At 36.5% G+C, this 25,980-nt stretch overlaps 1 protein-coding gene across 3 annotated transcripts in view; it reads right to left on the minus strand.

The window, feature by feature from the left end:
- The window catches only part of Epc2 (enhancer of polycomb homolog 2), a 127,550-nt gene that overhangs the window by 22,460 nt on the left and 79,110 nt on the right, over positions 1 to 25,980 (minus strand). For all 3 annotated transcript variants that reach the window (XM_045147759.1, XM_045147761.1, XM_045147760.1), the window contains exons 4-7: positions 17,933 to 18,139; positions 11,837 to 11,985; positions 10,654 to 10,786; positions 8,535 to 8,726 (exon numbers count right to left, since the gene is read on the minus strand). In XM_045147759.1, coding sequence (XP_045003694.1) covers positions 8,535 to 8,726; positions 10,654 to 10,786; positions 11,837 to 11,985; positions 17,933 to 18,139 — 681 coding nt within the window. The remainder of the gene's footprint in view (positions 1 to 8,534; positions 8,727 to 10,653; positions 10,787 to 11,836; positions 11,986 to 17,932; positions 18,140 to 25,980) is intronic.

Consider the following 25,980-nt stretch of genomic DNA (forward strand, 5'->3'; position numbering starts at 1 on the left):
ATTCAAAAGTTGCAAAGTGCAATTTTAATGTGGGGATAGATGAGGATTATATAAAAAGTATAAACCATAGAAATCAAAATGAAGACTCCTTAATACACCAATAACATATGGCCAGTTATGGTTACTGAGCTTTCTTCTCAGGTTGAATGAACGGAGCCTAGCAATTAGGGAAAGGTTTCCTTAAGGTCATGGTCTCTTTGGGCATCCTTCTTAAAGAACAGGAAATGTGCATCACAACTTTCTAACCTAATTAGTGTTACCAATATAAAATTACAAGTCATACATAGATTTAACTGTGTCATTTTCTGACTTAAAACTTAACAATTTCTCAGAGTTTATAATGTTGATAGGGGCTATATGCATGCCTACTACTACAGGGATTATCTCTTATCTTTCCTTCCTCTTCTGTTGTTTCTGTTCCAGGAATGCCAAAGTGCTAGCAAGTTCCTCTAACAATGCTATTGACTCTGCCAGTCTTCCTCTACACTCTACACCACTATCAATTAGGACACCAGAGTCCTAAATCTTCAAAATGGTCACTTGATGAATGCCCCATGTTGACACAAAGCATTATCCCAGTCTAACTGTATAATCCTCTGACAAAGTAACCACAGATTTCATTAAGTGGTTCTTAAGAATATAGAACAGATCATTGTGTATATGAATGCCATATTACCTGGGAACTAAATCAATGACAAAATGAAAAATAATGTAATATAACCACAGGGGCACATTTTATATGAACTCTAGATTTTAAATTATTGCAACAGGTTTTATAAAGTTTTATTCCAAACTTGTATTTGTGATGTTGGTTTTTTTTGCTTCCCCCCCCCCCCCCCGAGGTAGGGTCTCACTCTAGCCCAGGCTGGCCTGGAATTCACTAGGTAGTATCAGGGTGGCCTCGAACTTACAGCAATCCTCCTATCACTGCCTCCCGAGTGCTGGGATTAAAGGCGTGCACCACCATGCCTGGCCATAATGTTGGTTTTTAAAAGAAAATTTTCTATAGGTCAATTAAGTAAAAATATTAAAGTATGATAAATCTGGCAATATAGTCAAGGTACATGTTACAGTATTTTGAATTTTCAATAGCATACAGACAAAAAGAGAAGTAGAAGGTATACAGTATAACTTTTTGGGAAAAAACTTGATTATTTAATATGTAAAATAAAATTCTTGTCTTAAAAAATAGCACTTATGGAGCTGGAGAGACAGCTTAGCAGTTAAGGAGCTTGCATGCAAAGCCTAAGGACCCAGGTTCAATTCCCCAGAACCCACAAAAGCCAGATGCACATGACGGTGAATCCATCTGGAGTTCATTTGCAGTGGCTAGAGGCTCTACAGTGTCCATTCTCACTCTCCCTCAAATAAATAAATAAAAATATTTTAAAGAATAGCACTTTTGAAAATATAATTTAAATATTTATTCCAAATATTTTGTTATAAGTGTTGAATATTTGTTAAAGAATTTTTCACTATTTGATCAGGTTACAAACTCCTTATGTAAGACAAGCATCAGGCTTATCTAAAATGTTTATCAAGATAAAAACAGACATGCTAGAAAGATATCAAGTAAGTGATCTCTCTTTTATTTTCTCTCTCTCTCAAATATCAACAAGGGATAAGATTATGTTGGATGTGATAGGTCACACCTTGAATCTCTACATAAAATAGTAAAAACAGAGATTACCTTTAAAATAATACAAGTTCCTAGACCATTCTGAAACATTCACAGACCAGGGGAGGACCTATATTCAGGCTCCCACAGAGAGCAAAAAGAAAAGGGGTTCCAAGAACTTTCCACCAAAGTAGTGAATTTAAGCTACTAAGACAGTAGTAAAGGTGGAAATCTTCACACTTGGACTTAAAATGTCAGTGCCATCCTCATGTGCCATGATGTAAGGCCCATGCAAGAGTTGGGGGGAAAGTGTGGAGGAACTCCAGCTTGGGAGCTGGCCTTGTAGGATGAGCACGGATATTCTAATTTGGACCTTCCTTGCTCCAAGAGGCACAAAGAGAGCACTATGTGTCCCCTTTTGACTGGGGAGAGGACAGGGAAATTTGTGTTAGGACTCCTGTAGTAAGGAGATTAAAAACAAAAATCAAACAACCCCTAATTTTTAAGCTGGGCAAGGTGGCACACACCTTTAATCCTAGCACTCCGGAGGCAGAGGAAGGATGATCACCGTGAGGCCACCCTGAGAATACATAGTGAATTCCAGGTCAGCCTGGACTACAGTGAATTCCTCACCTGGAAACCCAGCCCCCCCTCCAAAAAAAAAATCAAACAGAACAAAAAACCTAATTTCTTCTCCCAAATCCAGCTAGAGGGGTGCCCCCTCCAAGAAGACGGAAGACAGGATGGGGTGTAACGTGACTCTAGATTCTTCTTTCACTGTCCTCCTCTTTGTTTCATATGGGACAATTGGCTTTCAAGATAATTCAAGTCTCTGCTAGCCTCATCCCTTGAAATCTGGGCTCATTTAGATAATACAGGCAAGACAAAAATTGCCTGTTACTTTTCTCCAGAGACTTAAGGAGACAAAAAAAAAAACAAAAACAACAACAACAACAACAACAAAACCCCAAAACATACTAATGTAACTCCAGGTACTAAGGGGGAAAAATTCTTAAAAGACAAATTTATAACTCAGCCAACACTTGATTTTTGTAAGAAATTACAAAAATTGGTGGTAGCCAAAACAGGTAAGAGCTTAAAACAGTTGCTCCAGACTGCAACTGCTGTTTATCATCATTTGGAAGCTGAGAAAGAAAGGAAACAAAAGGGGAAAAAAGGGAAATTAAAAAAAAAGGGGGGGGGGAGACAGAAATAAAAGAGAAAAAAAAATAAGGATAGACATCACAAGAGATCATAATCATGATGACAACGGTTGCTAGAGAAAGGGCACATCCACTGAAACATTTGATAAAATCTAAAGTATGTTTACTTGATGCCAAGGTTTTAATCAATCAGTAAGAAAAAAACAAACAAACCTGAGTCCAACATCATGATGTCAATTTGTTGAAGTTTTAAAGGATATAAAAACTGGCATTGAGGCTCTTGGTAAATTAGGTTCCTCTATTTGTCAAAATTTTAACCACTGAAGAAATTGAATCTTATGGTTAAGGCTTCACTCATTAACAGCTCACTAATGCTAATGTTATGGTTTAAGGATTATAAAAAGTAACTTTAAGGCTCTCAATCAAGTTAGCTATGTTTCTCTATTTGCCAAGACATTAACTATTAGAGTTTTTGAGTCTTAAGGTAAATGTTCACTTTAAGTATTTAATTTCCAAAGATAAGGTTCTCATATCTAAGAACACTGTGTCTTTAAAAATAACTCTTGGAGCCAGGCATGGTGGCACAGGCCTTTAATCCCAGCACTTGGGAAGTAGAGGTAGGAGGATCACCGTGAGTTCAAGGTCATCCTGAGACTACATAGTGAATTCCAGGTCAGCCTGGGCCAGAGTGAGACCCTACCTCTAGAACAAACAAAACAAAACCCAACCAACCAAACAAACAATAAAAAAAACCCAAAAATATTTGGGCTAGAGAGATAGATGGCTTAGCGGTTAAGGCACTTGCTCTCCAGGTCTCATGTAAACCAGATGCACAAGGGGACACAAGCACGCAAGGCTGCACATGCTCACAAGGTGAAGTACATGTCTGGAGTTTGATTACAGTGGCTGGAGGCCCTGGCACACTAATAGCCCCCACTTTTACATTTAAAAAACAACAACAACAAAAAACGGCCAGTCTGTTGGGCTTGCCTCAAAAAAAATATCCTCTTCTTTTATTCATGCGAATCCTATGTAGTTTTAAGTGATTTAATTTCAATCATTATAACTTTTATCCTGTTTGGTGAAATATGCTGGGATAGCTTACCTATCAATTTTAAATCATGGGTAAGACATAAAACTGCTTTATGTTAATAAAAACTTTGAATGTACATAAGATTAACAGCTATCCAAGATTAAGCTAAAAACATTGGCTTTTATTGTCAAATAGTGTTTTCACTTTCAGAACAGATTTGTCAACAGCATATTAGAGCTCAGCTGTTTTGGTTCAACAATAACCAGGTCCTACTCTATTATGTGTAATCAAATAATTTAAATCAAGATTTTGTTTAAATAACTATCTCATATTCTTATATCTCAAGTCCACTGCTTATAAGAAAATTAACTCGTAAGACATATTCCCTGCTTTAGGGTACAGCCTTGTGCTCAATGGTCCTCATGTGAGAGAAGTAATTTTAAGCACTGTGGTTCTGCTTCCAGTGTTCTCTGGGTATTAGTACCCACACAGGTATGTGGACTAGTCAAAAATGTTTCAAACACAGGTGCCAAGACTTTATACTGTCTTGTCTTTTTGCTAACACTTTCCAGGTTAAATTAATTGCTTTAGATTTGTATTGTTTTCAAGACTGGTAACAGGTTCTGCCTGTATTTATAGCTATTAGATAATTAAAGGATAAAATGTGCCTATCTTCTATGCTTCAGATATGGCCTATCCTGCCACAGGACTTGAAGGTTGGACAAAACTGAAAACATTTGTGTCATTCTTTAACTAGATCTGTTTCAGCAATCAAATGTGCTTCATATGTGCAAACAATGAGGCTGGTGTAACTTTCTAAGTGTTTTAAGAACCTATATAAAAGCCAAAGTCAACTGGACTCACCAGAGCTAAAAAGGCCTTTTTTTTTTTTGCCCTTGCTCCCAGGTCATGAGGCCATTAGAGATAATTAGGGACACTTCTACTCTGGCACCTTGGTAAGTCACCTAATTTCCTGAGGATATGGAAACCCAGCAACAAAAACTTGGTGTACAGTCTGAAATAGGAGAGTCATAACTGAGGAAAACTCAGTCGTCCTGGCTGCCTAAAGGAGTGAAAAGCCATTTGGCCAGCACTGTCCTGACTCATCCTAACAGACAACACCAGTTATTGGAGAAGCTGCAGTACTCCCCAGTCCCTAAAGTCTCCTTTGGACAGCCATTTGTGATCTCCAAAATTAATCCTTGATTACATTTTGGCTATTTGCTTGGTCTTAAACACTCAGGATACCTCAAATATTGTATGAATGGCTTATTCAGTAACACAAGAGTTTTGCAAAAGGGGAAACAAACAAGGCCTTAAGACATATTGGCACCCCTTTAAGTATTTCTAATTCTACTGTAAGAAAAAACCACCATAGATGTCAAAATGGTTATTTTCAAATCTAAAATATATATAGATGACTCTAAGAGTTGCTTAGTTCAAAAGACTTCCTTATACTGGAAACAATAGTCAGTAATAGTCAGTCTCTTCTAACTTGTGCCAAGACCTGAGGCCAAAAATATATTTGTACAGCCTCTTATGGTACCCAATGGCTATGGTACCAAAGATTTAAAAAGGTACACTCACCCAGGCCCAGAAAACCAAACGTTACATGTTCTCTCTCATACATGGATCTTAGCTACAAATGATTGAACTTCTATGTGAGTAAAAATAAAACTCAGTAGCAGAAGCCAGTAAACTAGAAAGGGGATATAAAGGGAATAAAAGGGGGGGGACTTAATAGGACTTAATAGGTATTATATATATGTTAGAAGAACAGCTTAATGGGGGTGAAAAGAAAAGGCCTACGTGAGGTCAGGGGAAGAGAATGAGTAAAGGAAAGGTGGAGGAAGGGCTGATCAAAATCTAAGAGGATATAAATAAGTCATATAGAAACCTATTTTTTTGGATGAAGGAACACTTGGAAGCCATAGATCGTAACTAGAAAAATTTCAGTGCCGGGGATGGGATACCTCCCAGTGAGTTGTTGGCCAGGGAGGTCTCTGATGTCCCCAAAACATTAGAGGCCACTGCCGAGGTCCTTGGTTTCGCACCAGAAATAGATGGTAAGACCCTATTTATGAAGACTCCACATACTTGGGCTGCAAGGCCACTGAGAAATCCTGCTGGAACTGAGCTGATAACCTCCTCCATGTAGACCAGCTGACAGAAAGCTGGAAAAAGCTACATAGTATGCAGTTCAATGGGAGAGAGAGAAATCACCACTGAAGATACGCAACAGTGGACACTGCAAGCCTTAAATTTGGCCACCCAGGTCAAACAAGCCAACGAGTACAATAGTGGCATGTTATGGGAGAAACAACTCTCTAATTAGACTGGAGGCCTGCTCCATGTGAGGGAATACATGCCTGATACTGAAAACCTATAAAGGTAGTCATGAGCCCTAGGGGTAAAATGTCTGCTGGTGTCTGGCTACATGTACATACTATGCTCACCAAACTGCCCAGTAAGCACATCTCTTAATGTTCATACCTGTATATTAATGCTACTCTTATTTTTGGTTAGAGAAGCTTCTCTTTTTAGATGGTAGTCACCTTGCAATGAGTCAGAAGGCACCATGGTGCTAAGAAGAAGCGACAGAGGAGTGCTCAGCACCAAAATATCTCTATCACACCTTTCAAGGCTCAGAGGCCATTGTAGAAGAGGTGGCAGAAAGAATGTAAGAGCCAAAGGAAGGGTAGGACTCCTTACAATGTGCTCCTCCAGACACAAAATGGCCTGGATATCCATGACCTCATTAGTGCCTGACACTACCTACACAAGAGCATCATAACAGGAGGGAAAGATCAAGACATCAAAGCAAAAAGAGACTGATTGAGAGGGGGAGGGGATATGATGGGAGAGTGGAGTTTCAAAGGGGAAAGTTGGGAGGAGAGGGGGGAATTACCGAGGGATATTGTTTACAATTATGGAAGTTGCCAATAAAAAAAAAATTAAAATTAAGCTGGGTGTGGTGGTGCATGCCTTTAATCCTAGCACTCGGGAGGCAGAAGCAGGGGAATTGCCTTGAGTTTGAGGCCAGCCTGAGACTACATAGTGAATTCCAGGTAAGACTCGACCTTGAAAAAATTAAAATTGAAAAAGGAAGGTACACTCTAGGAGGCAACTATACAAACTATGGTATATTCACTACCAAGGTTTTTACCAAGGTTAAATATTGTATATATATTCCTGATAACTCTTCTAATATCTCATCTGTTTTACAAACCATCCAAGAACAGATTCAGACCGTGTCAGACACTACTTGGGCCATTTGGTGAACAATTCTGAGAAAATGTCAGCCAGCTCATACTCAAATGCCTAGAAACAATCCAACTCTATCTACCTGGTTCCCTCAAATGCTCCCCAAAGCTTAGAAGTCCACAAAAGGGAAAACCCTGTAGGCTACCACCAGTTGGCTGTGTGTTCACTTCTCATTAACTCCTTACTTTTATTCTTTCACCCTAACATTTTCTTCCAGGACTATTTTCCTACACTCCATCAACATACTTTTGAGGTCCTTTAGAACAGTTCCCCCTCTCTAGGAATGATTCTAACTGCAATATGTCTACACCCCCACTCAGCAGGAAGCAGTTAAAAGACTGACCAGTCATTTTCCTCTTTCCTGTAACAGCAGTTAGAATATCTTCTCAAGAGTGGGAAATGAGAGGGAGTAGGCAGTTAGGGTGACTGTGCCCCTGAAAATAACAAAACAACAACAACAAAAAAAGGCAGGAAAATATGCACTTGTGACAGATCAAAGAATGATGTGGATTCTTATCTCTTGCCTGGTTCCCTAGGGTCCCACTTGGGATGGAGGTCATTATACTGTGGTTGGTCAAGCTGAGACCCCAGAACTTGGTTAGCCTGCTCCTGAGACAACTTCTAGCCCTAACTTTGCAAGGGAGGCATGCTCTCTGAGCTGCCTGATCACTTGGGAACTTTCAGCTGTTGGTAAGGGGAGAACACTCTATCCCTTACTCTCCACATGGGCTCTTTATCCTCCCCAGCTCCCTAAAAGGTAGGAACTCTTTAAACTTTCTGTTTTCACTTTTTCCCCCATGGTTTTCCCAGGCTCTCCATATAAGATCTCTAGCCATGTGGGTCCCTTTCCTTGGCTTTGTAATTCCCTCAATAAATACAATAATTAAGTAATTTAAGAAATAGCACATAAAAAGCACTTATGAAAATGAATTTAAAATTTTATTCCAGATATGTTGTTATAAAAGAGTTGAATATTTGTTAAAAGAATTTTTCACTATAATCAGCTTTTCTAAATCATTTAATTCAAATACCTGTTACCTGAGAAATGAGCAAAATTTCTACTGAATGTTATAAAGAGAATGGCTGGTCAATGGGTACAGTTATGTTTTAAAGTCTTACAATACTGATAATCTTTGGCCCAGTAATTCCATTTCTATATATCCAAGTTAAATACAAAAGGAAAAGACAAGGTACTAATTTTTCGAAGACAAAAGCTGAAAACCGTGTGTTCCACAACTGAATAAATTCTACATAACTGAGAAAATAATAGAAAGTAAATACTGTTTTAGTGGCAACATATTTATTTGTGTGTGTATATATAAGAAATATATAGAAAATGTTTTATAACACTAGGTGAACAAACAAAAACCAAAACTAAGATATTAATTATGTTTTAAAAGAATAGTAATATAGAGAAGGAGGAGGAAATGTCTTTACAAAGTTTTAAAACAAGCACCTGTGGAAATTCATCTTCATCTGAGCTGTGAAAGTCATATTGCTTAATGTCACTCTTATTGACCACAGGCAATGTCTCCGGAGTGGGCTGCTGAGGTGTTACCAAAGGCTCTGCTTTAGGCTTCTTTGGGTACTTCTTCTTTTGACGGACCACATCAGAAGCCTCTTCTTTCAAAGACAAATGATGAGGGTGCTGTTTACATGACGATTTTCCCCCAAAAGGAAGAAACGAAAATCATTTTAGAAGTCATGAAAAGCTATGTTGCTCTTTGAGAAACATACATTTTATCAAGGAGATGATTTTAATTGTTGTTTTAAGTATGCAAAATTTATTGTGATCATAAAGTGAAAAGTGTTTTAGATTTGCTTTCTGTAAGTTATAATAAAAACTAATGGTTAACTTTGGTTTTTATATGAATAAAGCATTAGTAAGTTTTTTTTTTAGATTGCTCTATAAGCATGTCATTCAGTGTTTAAAATGTATTTAAATTCAATTCCTATTTAAATTCACTATATGAAGCAAATTACTAACTACTTTTTAAAGGAACTCAAGTTAGACCACAAACTTATTAATTCAGTTTTATATTTACTTCTAATTTAAAAAAATATCTGTGGGTGGTAATCTTTTGAGAAAGCAAGTTTATTAACTAGAAAAAAACCTCTCTCATCTTTGAGAACATATAATTTTGACCTCGACTGAACAATAACCAGATGGTTCTTAAGTTCCCCAGGGTTCTGCTGAGTTCTTCTGCAGTCCATGGGCAAAGGGAATGCTTGGAGCAGTCTAGCCCCTCCTGCCTTTAGGAGAGCAGCCTTGATTTTACTTTAAGATACTGGCATTAAAAAAAAGTTGGAAATGACTGTTATGAGGACAAAAGTACAAACAATATGGAGGTATAAAATTACTAAAGAGGAGTATAAATTTCTCCACTATATTAGGATGAAAAAATGCACATAGTAAACATGTTGCTCGAGTGGTAAATCATATGCAGTATGACATAAACTGTTCATGGAAATAGATAATATGTATATAACTATTACATCAAAAAGAAAACTCTAATTCTTAGAAATGCTCCAGAGCTTAAGGTGCAATAAATGAAGAATTAAATGTTAACTATGTGTAATGGAATTAGACAATTTAGGTACAATCATGTCTCTAAAATTAATACTTGGCTATTTATTCTTAGGTAAGACCTATTGTAAGATTGAACATACAGTAATGGCTGACTCAATAATCTAGACAAAGATCTTCATATTCTAATGCCTAGGAACCACATTCCCGATATAAAATAAGTTACAAGATAGCTTATGAGATGACATTTGTGGTATTATGTTTTCTGGCTCTGGAGGCAAGTGTGATTTAAAGGGAATCAGGTAGGTAGGCTAGATGCCTATGATTAATAAGAACCTGTGTTTGAACTGATTTGGGTTAAATAAAGGAGGAGCCACCTTGCCACATATACTTCCTTGGTGTTTCAGAATGAACCCAGGAAAAACTTAAGTGCATGTTTTAAAAGATGAATTTTCCACAAACACCCTAAGTCACCTAAAAAATCTTGCTATAGACTAGGGCCCTATTGTCTAGATGCTTCATGTCAATATTTATTTAATCTAAGATTTTTAAAGTTATGTTTTATTAATTTTACATACCCTAATAAATTCTTGGTTGTGGCAAGTGAGTATTAATTACTCTAAGAATAAAAATAATCATGAATCTAAATCTCTGATTCAAAAGAAACTATGACTCAGAAGCTAGAGAACATTCTCAAGTCAGTCAAGCTATATAACTGATAAATGCTGGTTCTGGCAATGATGTTAACAGGAATAACTGAAAAGTCTTTTTAAGGTTTACATTTTAGATTTGGATGCAGCATTTGGCAAGGATAATACAATGATTTAAAAACTGCCCTTATTCTCTAAAACAGGAGACAGGATATTGGAAGGAGATGCACTTTGGTAGACATAAACTTAAACTATGAACTTATACTTATTAGCTATGGTCGAGAAGTCACACAGCAAAAGAACCTTAAGACTTCTTATGAAGATTAACAGGTCAATGTGAAAATAAAAACTAGCAAAATGGTTGTAAATAGTAAAAACTAAACTTAAAGGATATCTACCTTAGTCTTGCATTCTTGACCTTTGTGATGACTTCCGTTATGAAGAGCTGCTGGAGTGGCATATAGTTCTTTTTCTGATCGACTGACTTTCACTTCATTAAGGATTTCACCTCCATAGTCTCCCAAATGATATCTTGAAAAGATAACACCCCAAACAACGACATTTTAATTAATTAAAGCAGCAAAATAATTATCAGATTTGGTGGGTAGGGTGTTGAAACAGGGTCTCATGTAGCCCAGGCTGGCCTCAAACTTGCTATATAGTTGAGGATAACCTTGAACTATTGATTCTTTTGCCTCCACTTCCCAACCACTGGGATTACAGGCATGTATCCAGCTTTAAGTTATCACATTACTTTTAAAGAGAAAATTTATAGAAACAAGACAGCTCATATTTTGAATTTAGTAAAAACACAACAAACCACAAAACTAAAAGAAAAGGCTAAGGTATACAGACCATGAATTTCTCATATGCCTTATATTCAAGCACTGGGAAATGTTTAAAATGATTACTTCAGGAATCAGACAAAATTCCATTAGGTTTACTTTGGTCTATTTAATTATACAAGAAAATACTTTAAGAGAACATATCAAAACAATATTGTCTTCAAGAAAGAAAATAAAATCAAGATTCATTTTTCCTTCAAAGTGTGCAGAATAACTTTTAGGTTTTTGTAATTAAAATTTAATGATTCTGCCACAAGTCTTTTTAAAATTTAGTACAGAGGGCTGGAGAGATGGCTTAGTGGTTAAGCGCTTGCCTGTGAAGCCGAAGGACCCTGGTTCGAGGCTTGATTCTCCAGGACCCACGTTAGCCAGATGCACAAGGGGGCACACACGTCTGGAGTTCGTTTGCAGTGGCTGTAAGCCCTGGTGCGCCCATTCTCTTTCTCTATCTATATATCTGCCTCTTTCTCTCTCTGTCACTTTCAAATAAATAAATAAAAATGAACAAAAAAATTTAAAAGATAAAAATAAAAAAATAAAATTTAGTACAGAATCTATTCTACAAACCAAAATTTCCTCAAAATGTGACTCAATTCAGTAACAACTTAATTTTCAAAATTACCTAGTAATCATAATAAGCCTTAAAAAAATAAAAAGATTTCTGTTAGAGAATCATTATTAATTGTCACAGAGCTAGGCTAAAACTGCCGTTAGTATGTAATAGTAAAAATGTTACCTTTTTTCCACAACTTCTAAGGTTAAGTGCAATAATTCTCGTTTCGTTTTTTCTCGTCTCTTAATCATTTCCAAAATTGTTATGGCTCTACTAAATTCTCGTCTTAGTTTCAACATTTTTTCATAAGAGGCTTCATCATTCTTCCGATTCTGTTAAAACAGTAACAATTTTAGAACAACCTAATTGTCCATATTTCTAATTTTACTCAACAAATTCTTATTAGATCAAAACTTATTTTACAAATACAATGAGAACTCATCTGACTTTGAAGATGCTAAGTAGAAGCAAATATCTTTCCATAAATATTCAGCAAATATGTTGCAAGCTACTGAAAAGACAGAATGACACAGAAAGAATCCTTCCAATGTGAGAATTTAAAAAAAGCATTCATCTGAAACAAAACATAGTATATAAAAAAATAAATGCCTCATACTGTAGCAATGTATTTTCCAATGATGAAAGTAGTTCTGCCAGTATCAAACTAAAATTGGCAAAATGATCGTCATCCTGGAAAACCGGTAAGTAGGGGCTATAAAGTCCATGGTATTACAATGTAAGCATGAACAATGACAAAGCATTTCATCTACAAAGTCAGAAAACTGAAAGCAAGTTATCTAGCCCCTCAAGAAATAAAATTATCATGCCTCAATGCAGTCACACCTCAGTGTAGGAGACTAAAGAGATTTAGCAGATTTCTGAATTTCTAAATATTTCTAGCTGCTTCTTAATTTTAAACATAAGACATAACTTCAACTAATTACAAAGTGAAAGTCCTGCTAACTAGATAATCACAGTTGTAATAAGTATCTTCCAATTGCAAATAAAATTACTACTAATCAATATTTTAAATCAAATATACATATAAGATTTAATTTATATTGGGCAAAGAACTATGTTTAAAAATATACTTCTATCCCTCAACTATGTGTTAGCAATATTTTAATTCTTGAGTCAGTAATTCAGTAACATTAGAATTTCCTTTTAAAAATGTTGGGATTTCATAATGGAGGATTATAAAAGAGAAAATAAAAACTAGAAAAACTAGATTATTTTCCCACTGAAAATAATCTTAAGATAAATCATTTAATAATATTGAATAGAGTATTTTTATTTTTATTTATTTTAGAGAGAGAGAGAATGGGTGTGCCAGGGCCTCCAGACGCATGCGCCCCTTTGTGCTTCTGGCTTATGTGGGTCCTGGGGAATTGAACCTGTATTCTTTGGATTTGCAGGCTTGTGCCTTAACCGCTAAGCCATCTCTCCAGCCTGCACATGGAATATTTCTTTAAGCCAAGTTAACAAGTCATCTTTTTGTTTAATCATAAGAAGATTCAATTTTATTTCTTGTTTAGCACTCAGTGACAAAAGGTACAATCTATAGCATTGCTTTAAGCAGCAATTAGCGGTGGGAGTAACTAGTCAATAATCCCTAGAACTTCCAATCTAATAAAATTAATATTATCAACAGTAACAACTGAAATGCCTACTTTGTATAGGGTACTGTATATGCCTACCTCTGCCTCCTGAGTGCTGGGATTAAAGGCATGTGCCACCATGCCCAGCTAACAACTTGTTTTTTATTGTTGCTTTTTTGGTTTTATGAGGTTAGGTCTCCCTCTAGCTCAGGCTGACCTGGAATTCACTAGGTAGTTTCAGTCTTGTCTTGAATTCACAGTGAGTCTCCTACATCTGCCTCCCAAGTGCTGGGATTAAAGGTGTGTGCTACCACACTTGGCTTGAATGTTCTTTTTAATATTTTATTTACTTGAGAGAGACAGAGAGAATGAGAATATGGGCATACCAGGGCCTTTATCCTCTGCAAATAAACTCTAGATGCATGTGCCATAAAGTGCATCTTATATAGGTACTGGGGAATTGAACCTGGATCCTTAGGCTTTGCAGAACAAGTGCCTTAACTGCTAAGTTATCTCTTCAGCCCCAGGAGATATATTTTTGACACAACAACCATATAAATAATATTGTATCCCCCTCATATCATATCAGGTTAGATAACATAATCTAGCTCATTACTGCTGATCATTTAACTAAGATGGTGTCTGCCAGTTTCTCTAGTGAAGTATTATTTTCCCCTTTAAATTAGCCAATAAACTGTAGGCATATACAAGTATTTTGTTTTCATCAAAATTTCCCTCATTAGTGTTCACTGATTGTTTTACCTAAAATAATTATTCCTATGGTGGCTGCCAAATGTTGACTTTTTGTTTGTGGTGCATATAGTATGTATGTGGTGTAGGTGTGCATATGAGAATGTCAGGTTTCTCCTTGCCCCTCCATTGCTCATTTGCATGTTTCCTTGAGATGTAGTCTCTCATCGATTCCAGAGCTTGCTGTTTTTGCAAGCCCCAGCATGCTTTGGTCTTTACTTTCCACAGGACTGGAGTTCCATATGCCCAGCTGTTTATATGGGTGCTGGTGAATCAAACATAGGCAGTCTCAGGCCCTCATGCTTGCACAGGAAGTGTTCTTATCCAGCTCTTCAAATGGTAACATTTTAGCTCCATGGTTCTGATAACATTTGGAAGTTTGGAAATCTACTATAAATAAATAGAGTTCCATGGATGAATGGATAAGGAAAAAATGTATAGTAAGGAATGAAATTTCTTTCAGCGGTAAAAATTAAATCCTAACATTTGCAGGAAAATGGACTGAACTAGGGATTGTTGGGTCTTAACTAGACTAAATACAACAAATTTTTCATATGAAGAATACAGATAAATATGAGTAGATCATCAAAATAAAAAGTGGGCTGGAGAGATGGCTCAGCAGTTAAGGTGCTTACTTACCTGCAAAGCCTAATGACTCAGGTTCAATTCCCTAGGACCCAGATAAAGGGAGACACACAAAGTGGCTCATGCATCTAGAGTTTGTAATGTAGTGCACTAGTAGCCCTGGCATGCCCATACTATTTCTGTCTTTTTCTCTGTCTGTCTGTATCCATCTATGCTTGCAAATAAATAAAAATATTAAAAAAATAAATAAAGGGGAAAGGGGAGGGAGAGATCTTAAGTGAGGAGAGGGTAATGGAATGCATGTAGCAAGAAAGCAAAAGAAAGGATGATTTAGAAGAAGCAGGGGACCAGCAAGTGTGTGTGTGTGGGGGGGGGGCAAGGGCAAAGGGGATAGAAGAGTCCTAGTTCCTTTTAACAAAAATTAGTATTTAAGGGATGGCTTAGAGGTTAAGGCATTTGCTTGCAAAGCCAAAGAACCCAGGTTTAATCCCCTAGGACCCACATTAGCCACATGCATAAGGGGGTGCATGCGTCTGGAATTAATTTACAGTGGCTAGAGGCCCTGGTGCATCCACCCTTCCCTCCATCCCTCCCTCCCTCCCTCCCTCTCTCTTAAGTAAAGAAATAACAATAAAATATTTTAAAAAAACCTACTTAAAACTAAGATCTAGGCATGTGCACTGCTACTGGGTATCACTGCTTATATGCCTTCTCCACAAACACAGCTAAGAAATACATATAATAAGTGAATGTACATACACATAGATCTATACCAATTTCTAGTTGTATCAATAGTAGAAATCTCAAGTTCATATTGACATTGTTTATAATTTTATTTATTTGAGAGACAGACAGAGAAAGATGGAGAGAGGGAGAGGGAAAAAGGGAGGGAAGCCTCTAGCCACTGCAAACAAACTCCAAACACATGCGCCACCTTGTGCATCTGGCTTATGTGAGTCCTGGGGAATTAAACTGGGGTCCTTTGGCTTTGCAGGCAAGTGTCTTAACTGCTAAGCCATCTCTCCAGCCCTGACCTTGTTTATATTCTCATAAAACCATGCCTTTCTCTGAATCAGCTGTTTACCCTTTCTTACTACAGTTTCTGCTTTAGCCAATTCTTTTCTTCTAATTCCAGTTACATATTTCTGTATCTACTGTCAAATCTCAAACTACTGTACTTTAAAACCATGTGTAAATCTTTTAAAAGCAAAGGATAATTCATAGGTGACTACTATGTATCTATGTATATATACACTCATGTACATATGTTGATGTAGGACTTCTCAATCAGTTAATTTAGATATGGTAGTGCTTTGAGGATATTTTGTTTAAAAATGTAATACAGGGGCTGGAGAGATGGCTTAGTGGTTAAGCGCTTGCCTGTGAAGCCTAAGGACCCTGGTTCGAGGCTCAGTTCCCCAGGTCCCACGTTAGCCAGATGCACAAGGGGGCACACGCATCTGGAGTTCGTTTGCAGAGGCTGGAAGCCCTGGCGTGCCCATTCTCTCTCTCTCCCTCTATGTCTTTCTCTCTCAAATAAATAAAAGTTAAAAAAAAAATGAAAAAAAAATTTAATACAGAACTTACGCATGACTACATTGAATTTGAGTTTAGTGGATTAAAATGAAATTCTCAACTGTCAAACAAATGTTTTAGAAGTAATTTGGCCTTTGTGCCAGCTATACAAGAAATGTTTTCAAGTTATATAAATAAAAAATAAAATGGAGGCTTTATTAGTTGTATTTATTTTTGCATAACCCAATGTTTGCCCACCTCCTGAACACCTGGGATAGCTCCCCATCTTTCCAATTCCGAAATACAATTAAACACTTATAATCAGCACATTGTGCATGACTGGGATAGTATTTGGTCCTGTAATTGAAAGCAGAAAAGAACAAAAAGTAAAAGCATCAGAAAAGATAATGTACCACTCTGCAGAGGGCTGTCACTATAATAAAAGGGTAAGCATCTGTGTCAGAAAAAAAAATAGTACTGATGAACACATGGTAGTGATGTCTAAATACAGGAGCCAGCTACCAGTAATACTTCTAAAAACAAAAGAATGAAACAGAAAAATTCAGAATATTATTTAAATATAAAAAATGTTACTATTTTTAACTTCTTTAATAACTATTCACTACAGGAAGTCTAATAGTCACTTCCAGTAGTAATTAAATTGTTTTACAAAGCAACTGGAAGTTCAGATTTCCAATGGTCTGGTAAACATCTCTCCTTATGCCCACTAATTAAGTTTTACTGCATCATATACGTTTCTCATTTTAGTCTAAGTAAGGTGTTAAATATTCTTAAGATATTTTAAATTCCTCTAGCTAAGAACTAGAATACTAAGCTGCAAATAGTCTGAGTTAGGGACACTCATCTGTACTTAAAGGCACACGTCTTTAATCCCAGCACTCGGGAGGTAGAGGTAGGAGGATTGCTGTGAGTTCAAACCCTCAGACTACATAGTGAAAAAAGAAGAAAGCAAAGATATAAAAATTCTGGCTATTGCTCAGTTGGGCAGTTTCACCTAAAATACACCATTCCGGGTATCTGTCACTGTCACAGCTGCTATGTTAACAGCTACAAAGACAAGCTTTCAATGTTAGAAGTAAGAATACACAGAAATGCTTTGCCTTGAATCATAATTCTTCATGGTTTTTACACTATGCGTCCGATTCCTTGTGATGTCAGAGAATGTGTTATCATAGGTAGTATTTACTGTTAATTATGTGAAATGTAAGGCTGTGAATAACTCCTTTGAAACAACACTTTCACCTACCCCATCATTCCAAAATATGAATCGTGTTTCTCTTAAAATTCTGGCTCATACTGCTCTATCAATTTGAAATCTGTCACAACTGACGACTCAGAAAATGAGAAGATCCCATTGCTAGTTCTGGCTATTGCCAGAATAGGATTGAAAATGAACCTTTCCTTACTTCCCACAGCCTTTATCAGCTAGAAGAAGCAAGGGACAATTTCTACTATAAGACCTAGCAATATTGTTTCAAAGGAACCATCAGCTCGTAAGTGACAAAGTAATATTTTTTCAAATTTTCGGCTTCTCAATCAGAAGAGATCCACACTAGATGTATAATTTACTAAATTTAAATGTCTGAGGTGTGTAAGGACACACAATTCCTAATCACATTAACATCAAACTTAAACTAGGATGATCAATCAGACTGATCAAGGGCAGGGGTAATAGATAAATACTGTAAACACATAGTCAATAAAAGCAACTTGAGAGACATTCAACAGTTCATTACTGTTGGTCATGTTCAAGTTATTGGAAAAACCATTATATTAAGAAAAATTCAATTAAATCTAATATGCACATTACCTTTCGGGTCTGCATTTTCTCTGTTCTTCTCCGAAAGGCAACATAAGGGTCATTGTTTGTAGAGCCATCTCTTTTCTCTTGTTTAATTTGAGGAATGAGGGATGGCCCCCTGCAGTTTTTACGTTTTCTTACCCAATAGTCATAAACAGCTTTAATAAGGTAATCGTCTTCATTTAGCAGTAGTTTTGCTTCTTGAAGTGTTACAAGCTAAATGGAAAACATAAGAAGTCATCAACAGAAATGTTTGAAAAAGAAATCAAACTACAGCTATAAGAAAAAAAATGTGACCCATTTATGATTACGTATTATGATGGCAGGTAAATCATGAAAGATAACTAGTTTTTTAAAATTCCCTGTATTATACAATTCTATATATTTGCTTTTAAAAAGATTTAAAAATTATTTTTAGTTGACATACCTAGATTTAGGTATTTGAAGTTCTACTAGTTTGCAAGTTTGTTAGAATGTATACTGATTGGTTTTCAATTGAAAGCAGAGGGTCCAAGTTTCTTTTTACTTACCTCCAAAATACAATATACTGTAACGTACTATATAATATGGCTATTTTGGAACTGATAAAAGGATATGTTTCAACACTATGTAATGTTTTTTACAAGGTAGGATCTCACTATAGCCCAGGCTGACCTGAAATTTACTACATAGTCTCAGGGAAGCCTTGAACTCATGGCACTCCTCCTACCTCTGCCTCCCAAGTGCTGGGATTAAAGATGTGCCACCACACCCAGCTGCAATTTTCAATATATATGTGTGTAACTTCACTACTTAAGTTGGCTAAGTACTAGAGAATTCTTCTTTCTTATGTTCTTCCTGTTCATGACACATCTGTGACAGATACTTCCTTAGTAATTCTGACACAGGTACTGCAGGGTCTGTATCTCCTTTATGAATCTAGCCATAATTCAATTTGAGGTTGGTAAAAATTTTATAGTTCAACACATATTGACTTGAATCTTCAGGACAGTGCAATGGCATTTTCACATAATCATTTCTAGTGTACTATTGAAAAAGATAATGTTATTTGGGGGTTGAAAAGCCTCACTATGTCTTCTCAACTTTAGCAATAAAGACTCATTTTCAAAATAAGTTAAAAAGGGCTGGAGAGATGGCACAGTAGTTAAAGGTGCTTTCTTGCAAGGCTGGATGGACCAGGTTCAATTTCCTGGTGCCCACATAAAACCAGATGCTGAAAACACATCGAAACATCATGTGTTGGAAAGTTTTCTTGTTAACCTTATATATCTATGTATATAACATATATAGAGATCGATACACGTTATATAAAAATCACCTCACAGTACTGGTAACTCATCATTGTATTTCAAATCTTAAGAGTGGTGACTTTTTCAGGTTAATCAGTTGATTTATTATAATTTGACTGCTTACTTTATGTTACGGAAAGAAAATACAGTAACAATTCATCTCATGTAGTCTAATCCATGTGGCAACTAATTTAGTAAATAAAACAATTCATGGCCATTCTTTGGTAACTCAATATTTCGGAAAGGTAGCTTAATAATATCCAAGAAACTAAGTAACTTGGAACTTTACAAAGGAAGGCCAGAGCATGAAACATGACAAGCCAAAGAACTAGTATTTCTAAACATCATTTGTTTGTATGTGTGTGTGTATATGTATAGGCCAGAGTCTGACATCACATGCCTTCTGCCATTGCCACAGGAGCCCAGAGCTCACAGATTTGGCTTGTTTCATGCTTTTACAACAAGCACTTTATCCACTGAGCCATCTCCCCATAGCCCTCTAAACCTTTTCCTTAAATAGATACCTTCAAACTGTTAGATGAAGTTCTCTATAATGGTAGTATTTATTCCAAAGTCTACAAGGACAAGACTAGAAAAACAACAACAACAGCGCTTTCTGTAGGATTCGGAGGTCATGGTGCAATGGACAGAGTCCAGGACTTTATACATGCTGCCCAAGAACTCTACCACTGAGCTACACCATCAATCCTAAACAGAATTTTCTGGAGCTCATAAAATTTTGACTCATACTTACAGCAGCTCTCATGTTTACTGATGGACAAGATAAATGATTCCATAATATGTGTTGTGCTTCGGCTTTTTGGTCATTATATTTATGATAATATTTTATAGATTTTTGTTAATCAAATTATGAACTTAACCTAATAATAGGGAGAAGGCTCTTTCCACTAATCAGCAGCAAGCCTCTCATATAACACTGCAACAAACTCTCCCTACTTCCTATGCTCACATAGGATGTGCTCCTTGTTTCAGCTTGCAAATGTCTTTTTGCTTTGTTTATAAGTATCCCCCTTTCATTACAACAAATAATAATACACAGCTTACAGTTAGTCATTGATTTTAGATTGTTCTATTCCAATGCTCTATTTTTAAGGATAACTTGTTTCTTAAAAAATTATTTATTTATTTGTTTGCAAGTAGAGAGAGATAGAAGAGAGACAGACAGAGAATGGAGACACCATGGTCTCCAGCCACTGCAAATAAACTCCAAATGCATGAGCCACTTGGTGCATCTTGTTTTATGTGGGCACTGGGGTATGAACTTAGGTCATTGGGCTTGTAGGCAAGGCCTTAGTGGCAAAGCTATCTCTCCAGTCCTCAATAATTTGCTTTTAATCACGTGTAAAATGTAGCTTTAGCTGTTCTAAGACAACTAGTAAAACTGTTATATTATTAAATGATCAAAACTCCACAAAATCGGCACTTCCAAGATCATGTGGAGCTATTTGATTAGATGAGTGGAGATGAAGAGGCAAAAATCATCTTAGCATTTGGGCTTTGCTTTTATACTATCATTAGTACCATGGTGACAAGAACCATTTCATTAGCTATAAACAAAATCTATAGCCTATAAACTAATAAATGACACGTGAAAATTAAAGGTTTTTATTTATTTCTTAACATATTTTATTCATTTATTTTAGAGAGAGAAAGAGACAGAATGGGCATGCCAGGGCTTCCAGCCAGTGCAAATGAACTCCAGATGCATGCACCACCTTGGGCATCTGGCTTACGTGGGTATTGGGGAATCGAGCCTGGGTCCTTAGGCTTCTCAGGCAAGCACCTTAACCACTAAGCCATCTCCCCAGCCCAGGTTCTTATTTTTTAAAGACAATTAGATGGAAGGAAAGAACAGACACTACCAGCCCATCATTACTTAACAGGTATGGAGAAAGAAGGAATGAAACTAAGTTAAACCCACTACCTAAAGAAACTTACAAAATGACAAGAAAGGCAAGAAAATTATAAAGTAAGCAGTATGAGAGCAATGTAAATATCTGGCACTGAACATTAGTTCACTAAGAAATAAGACAGAATCAAGAAAATCTTCATCTGGGAAAGCCACATGCATATACATCACATATATACAAACTAAATACTGACACAATGAAGTTGTGATATGACTTTATGTAGACAGCTTGAAATATTTTTACTCAAGTGACTCATAATTTACCCAATGCTACAGAATTACAGAAAGCCAACCTGAAAACATCAGTATTCAATTAAAAAGAAATACACATTCTGAATATTCTGCATCTGTTGAGAAAGCATTATGCTTACACAAGGTCCAGAATATGGATCTTCAAGCTTTAGTAAGAAAGATTTGACAGTCGTCCTGTCATTGAGAAACCACTCAAACATTATGCATTATTTTTCAAGGGCCATGAGTTCAAATAAAAAATGGGGGCACCTATATAAGTTCTAAGACTAATGCCACAGCTTAAGAATACTTCTCTCACTCATAGGGAAGTGTGACATTAACCTAGTCAAACTCTTATCATTTGTTAGGTGGGATGGCACACATGCCTGTAATCCCAGTTAGTAGGTAGAGAGGAAGGGGGATGAAGAATTCTAGGCTAGAGCTCCAGTTAGCCTGCCCGTAAGGTTTTATGACATCCATTTTATGAATACCAAGCACCTGTGCCTGGCAGAGCCAGTGTGAGACAAAAAGAGAATCTTTTCCTGCTGCCCAGACCTTTAACCACACATACATCACCATGGTGAGGACCCAGGCAAAAAGCAGACTATGGCACTGAAATGGATTAAAAAGGAACTTAGTGATTTTTGCCTGTGACCCTCCAGCACAATATTCTGCAGGTCCAGTGGGGGATGATCTGTTTCACTGGCAAGGCAAAATCATGGGACCTAATGACAACCCACATCAAGGTGGTATATTCTTTTTGTCAATTCATTTTCCTACACATTACCCCTTTAAACTACTTATGGTTGCATTACAACAAGAATTTATCATCTAAATATGAACAGTAAAGACAGCATCTATCTTGATATTCTGCCATCACAGTGGTCTCCCGATTTAACTATTTCTAAAGTTCTTTCATCCATTTGTTCACTGCCTGTGATCCAAGCCCAGATGAGCCCCTAGTGCCAGAGACTGCATGAGTCTATGTAATAAAGACATGAGTACAACACGGTATCAAGGGAATGGACACAGAAGTGTGCCATGTGATGTTACCTTAGAGTCAGAACAACCTGCGTTAGAGCTGGAATGAAATTTAAACTACTGTTCCCTTGTTAGTTTATCAGGCTGTTCCCTATCAGCCCTCATTTTTATAAATTTTATTTTTCACTGACCTCTATCCATCCACATGCTCATTTGAGAAGACTCAAGTTCTTTGGACAACTACTTTTAGAAACTGTAAAGCAGTCACAAAAGAACAGTTGCCCAAGGTTCAGAGATGTCTTAAACAATGGCACATATGTATTATATGGCCAATGTCTTCACTCTAAATTGGTTATGAAACTAATCTTTTCCCCACTGCTCTAACATGCTAAAGAAGCCACCTGAGAGGGAGGGAGATGTATGTTTAGCTGTCACATTGAAGGAAACATTCTAGTGGCATCCATTCTTGTTTTTGAGCCTTCCACTGAGATTTGAGATTACATATCATTATGCTTATACCTGATATATCTGGAGAATTAGTAATGAATTTATAGCATCAACAAAACAGAAAATGTGATATATTTCATGCATGTCAATAAAGGAATAATGTGTTCTTGTTCTAAAGAGAATGGAAGTTGTATTCCAAAACAAGGTTTCAAAACATTTTGTAATTCTCATTTAAATTTTTAGGAGACATGGAGCTATTAGATAACCTACTTTCTACTACAGTTTAATACAGCACTGAATACATGATACAAATTGTCAATGGATAAATTTTCAACTAATAGTCTGCTGGGAACTGATTTATTTTTCTTCAATAGAGTTGCATAAACCAGTGAGTCAGTTGCCTGGATTAATCAGTATGGGAAACAATCTTTTGTAAATATAAAGCTGTTTTGCATATACTGTTGGGATTTGTTTCATTGTTTTTGACATCAAATTATGATGTAATGTTCAAAAGAGTGAATAAAGTTTGTTGCAGGTTGGCACATTGCTTGACCTGATTTATGCAGAATTAACAAACTATCAGGTAGTGTATCTTTAGCATGATGCTAACAGCCCTAGAGTTCATAAATGGACTTGGGACCCAGCAGTTTTGAAATGTGTGTATGGAGCTTCAAGAAATTTGTTTTTTAGGTGCATCCTCTTCTCTAACTAAAATTTCTCTTCATCTTGTACATATAAGAGCTGAAAACAAACATAACTTGGGAATAATAATGAGTCAAAATTTACAAAATAAAAAGTGCTATTTTGTTGTGGAAGTTGTCATAAGGCTGTGTTGAAGTCACTTGTTCAACCATTTACATTAATGAGCATTTAAATGCAACAGATATTGTTTCAGGTAACTTAACATGGATGAATGAAAGTCAGTGTTATTGGGAAAAAAAAAAAAGAGTTCTAGGCCAACCTGGGCTACATGAGACCCTGTCTGAAAAACAAACAAACAACAACAAAAAAATAAAGTTCATATAATTCCAGTTATTATCATGCTTGACATGTTTACTTTAGGAAGACTCCTATAGTTAATTCTTTAAAGCTTCCACTATAGGAGAAAAGTACTTCCTATAAACACCGAAAGACTGCTGACAGGTTGAAATCAACCTCTGCAATCATAGGAATGACCCTCTGATCTTTTAATAGTACAAGGTTAAAATAAATATGGACAAGCGAACACTTTAAATAAGCTATGGAAACTATAAACATTAAATTCAAGTTATTTTTACAAGTGAATTACTCTTTCACTAATTTGTACATAACATACATGTATTACAGTGGTGTAAATAGCTTTAAAACTGTTATTTTGTGGCAGCCTAAAAGAATGATAAACAAAAAAGATGAACACTTATCCACATGTTTTAGGAACAATGTAAATCGTCAGTAGCTTTGGGAGCATTCTTAGGAAAAGTTCACAGTACCAGCTTCCCTTATAATAGATTCTGGTACTAGGACATAGAACTGTTGCAAATCTGGGACCCTAAATTATGGAGTGTGAGCCGGACGTGGCAGCCCACGCCTTTAATCCCAGCACTCAGGAGGCAGAGGTAGGAGGATCGCCATGAGTTCAAGGCCACCCTGAGACTACATAGTAAATTCCAGGTCAGCCTGAGCCAGAGTGAGACCCTACCTCGAAAAACCAAAAAAAAAAAAAAAAAAAAAAAAGGAGTGTGGCTGAGTGGAAGGAGCACAGTGGAAGTCTGTGTGAAATTCCTTTTTCAGGCTACAAAGATGCTGGAGCTTGTCAAGTGACTGGGAAATAGGATTTAGACAACATGCTTACTAAAACTACAGGATTAAAAATATAGGTCCTGGCATTCTAGCAGAGGAACAATGAAGAGTTTAAAAAGTGGACAGTACACTGAGGTACCAGAGAGAAGGTGAGTATGCCTGGAGTAAAGTGAAATAGGAACTCTATAGTTTTTATTTCTTTAAAGTGAATGGTTTTAAATAAAATGGTGACAATATTGCAGTGATCCAGTTGAGAGACAATAAAAATGAGGGAGGTGAAAAAACACAACAAGTAAATTTTAGAACAAAAAATACATACGATTTTGATATTTCTGGCTACAAATAATTACAAAGAGGTCAGTCATTACATGCCAAGGATGGTCAGCTCATATGGACATGATGATTTTGAAATACTTGCTATAGTTCCACAAAGAAAGGTCCCACAAAAAATACATTTTGGAGCTTAGTAAATTTTGGTGCTTAGTAAGTAGAAACAGAATCTGTTGGTAAGATAAATGAGCTTAGCACTGATATCAAAGAAAACAGTATATAAGATACACAGTAGCAATGGAGAAGATGAAGAAACAAAAGAAATGTGGTAGACAAGACCTAATGTACCAGAGGGATACTGAGAAGGTTGGTTGAGAAGGGTCTCCTGGATGACAATTAGGAGGCTACTAGTAACCTTAAAGAATTCAATTTAGGAACATGGTTTGTAAGTAAAAAGCAAACACAGGAAGCACTAAGTGTATCTAACCTTTTGAACATTCACTGTGACAAAGAAAGAAAAACAGGGTGGTAGGTTACTGAGGAATATATAATTAAATGAAAGGATTCTTGAGTAAATAGAGGCCCATGCATACCGTTTTGGGCAGAGAGACAACAACAGAAAAAAATGAGAGAAAAGATGAATAAAAATGAAATACTCAAGGGATCCACAGCTAAACAAAAGTTAGAAAGGTTAGGATAATCCTCTGTAAGAGAACAAAAGGTAAAAACAGAAATGATGGAACTCACAATGATGGTCTCTTATTTTTTTCTCCAAGTTATGTGAAGAAGTATTTTATTTCTTTATTTTTTGGTTTTTTTGAGGTAGGGTTTCGCTCTAGTCCAGGCTGACCTGGAATTCACTATATAGTCTCAGGGTGGTCTTGAATTCATGGCAATCCTCCTACCTCTAACTCCCCAGTGCTGGGATTAAAGGCGTGCACCACTACACCCAAAGAAGCATTCTTTTTTGGGCGGGGTAGTGGAAGATAGGAAGTACACACAAACTCTTTTTAGGATAAAGTGTGGTGAGAAGTTTTAATGACTATGTGGAAATAGGGTATAATGTTAAGGAGATGAGTTTATAAATGAAAACATTTTGAGGCATTAAAAAGTATAACTGGGGCTGGAGA

This window comes from Jaculus jaculus, chromosome 4 (assembly GCF_020740685.1).
Source record: "Jaculus jaculus isolate mJacJac1 chromosome 4, mJacJac1.mat.Y.cur, whole genome shotgun sequence".
In the NCBI taxonomy this organism is placed as follows: Eukaryota; Metazoa; Chordata; class Mammalia; order Rodentia; family Dipodidae; genus Jaculus; species Jaculus jaculus.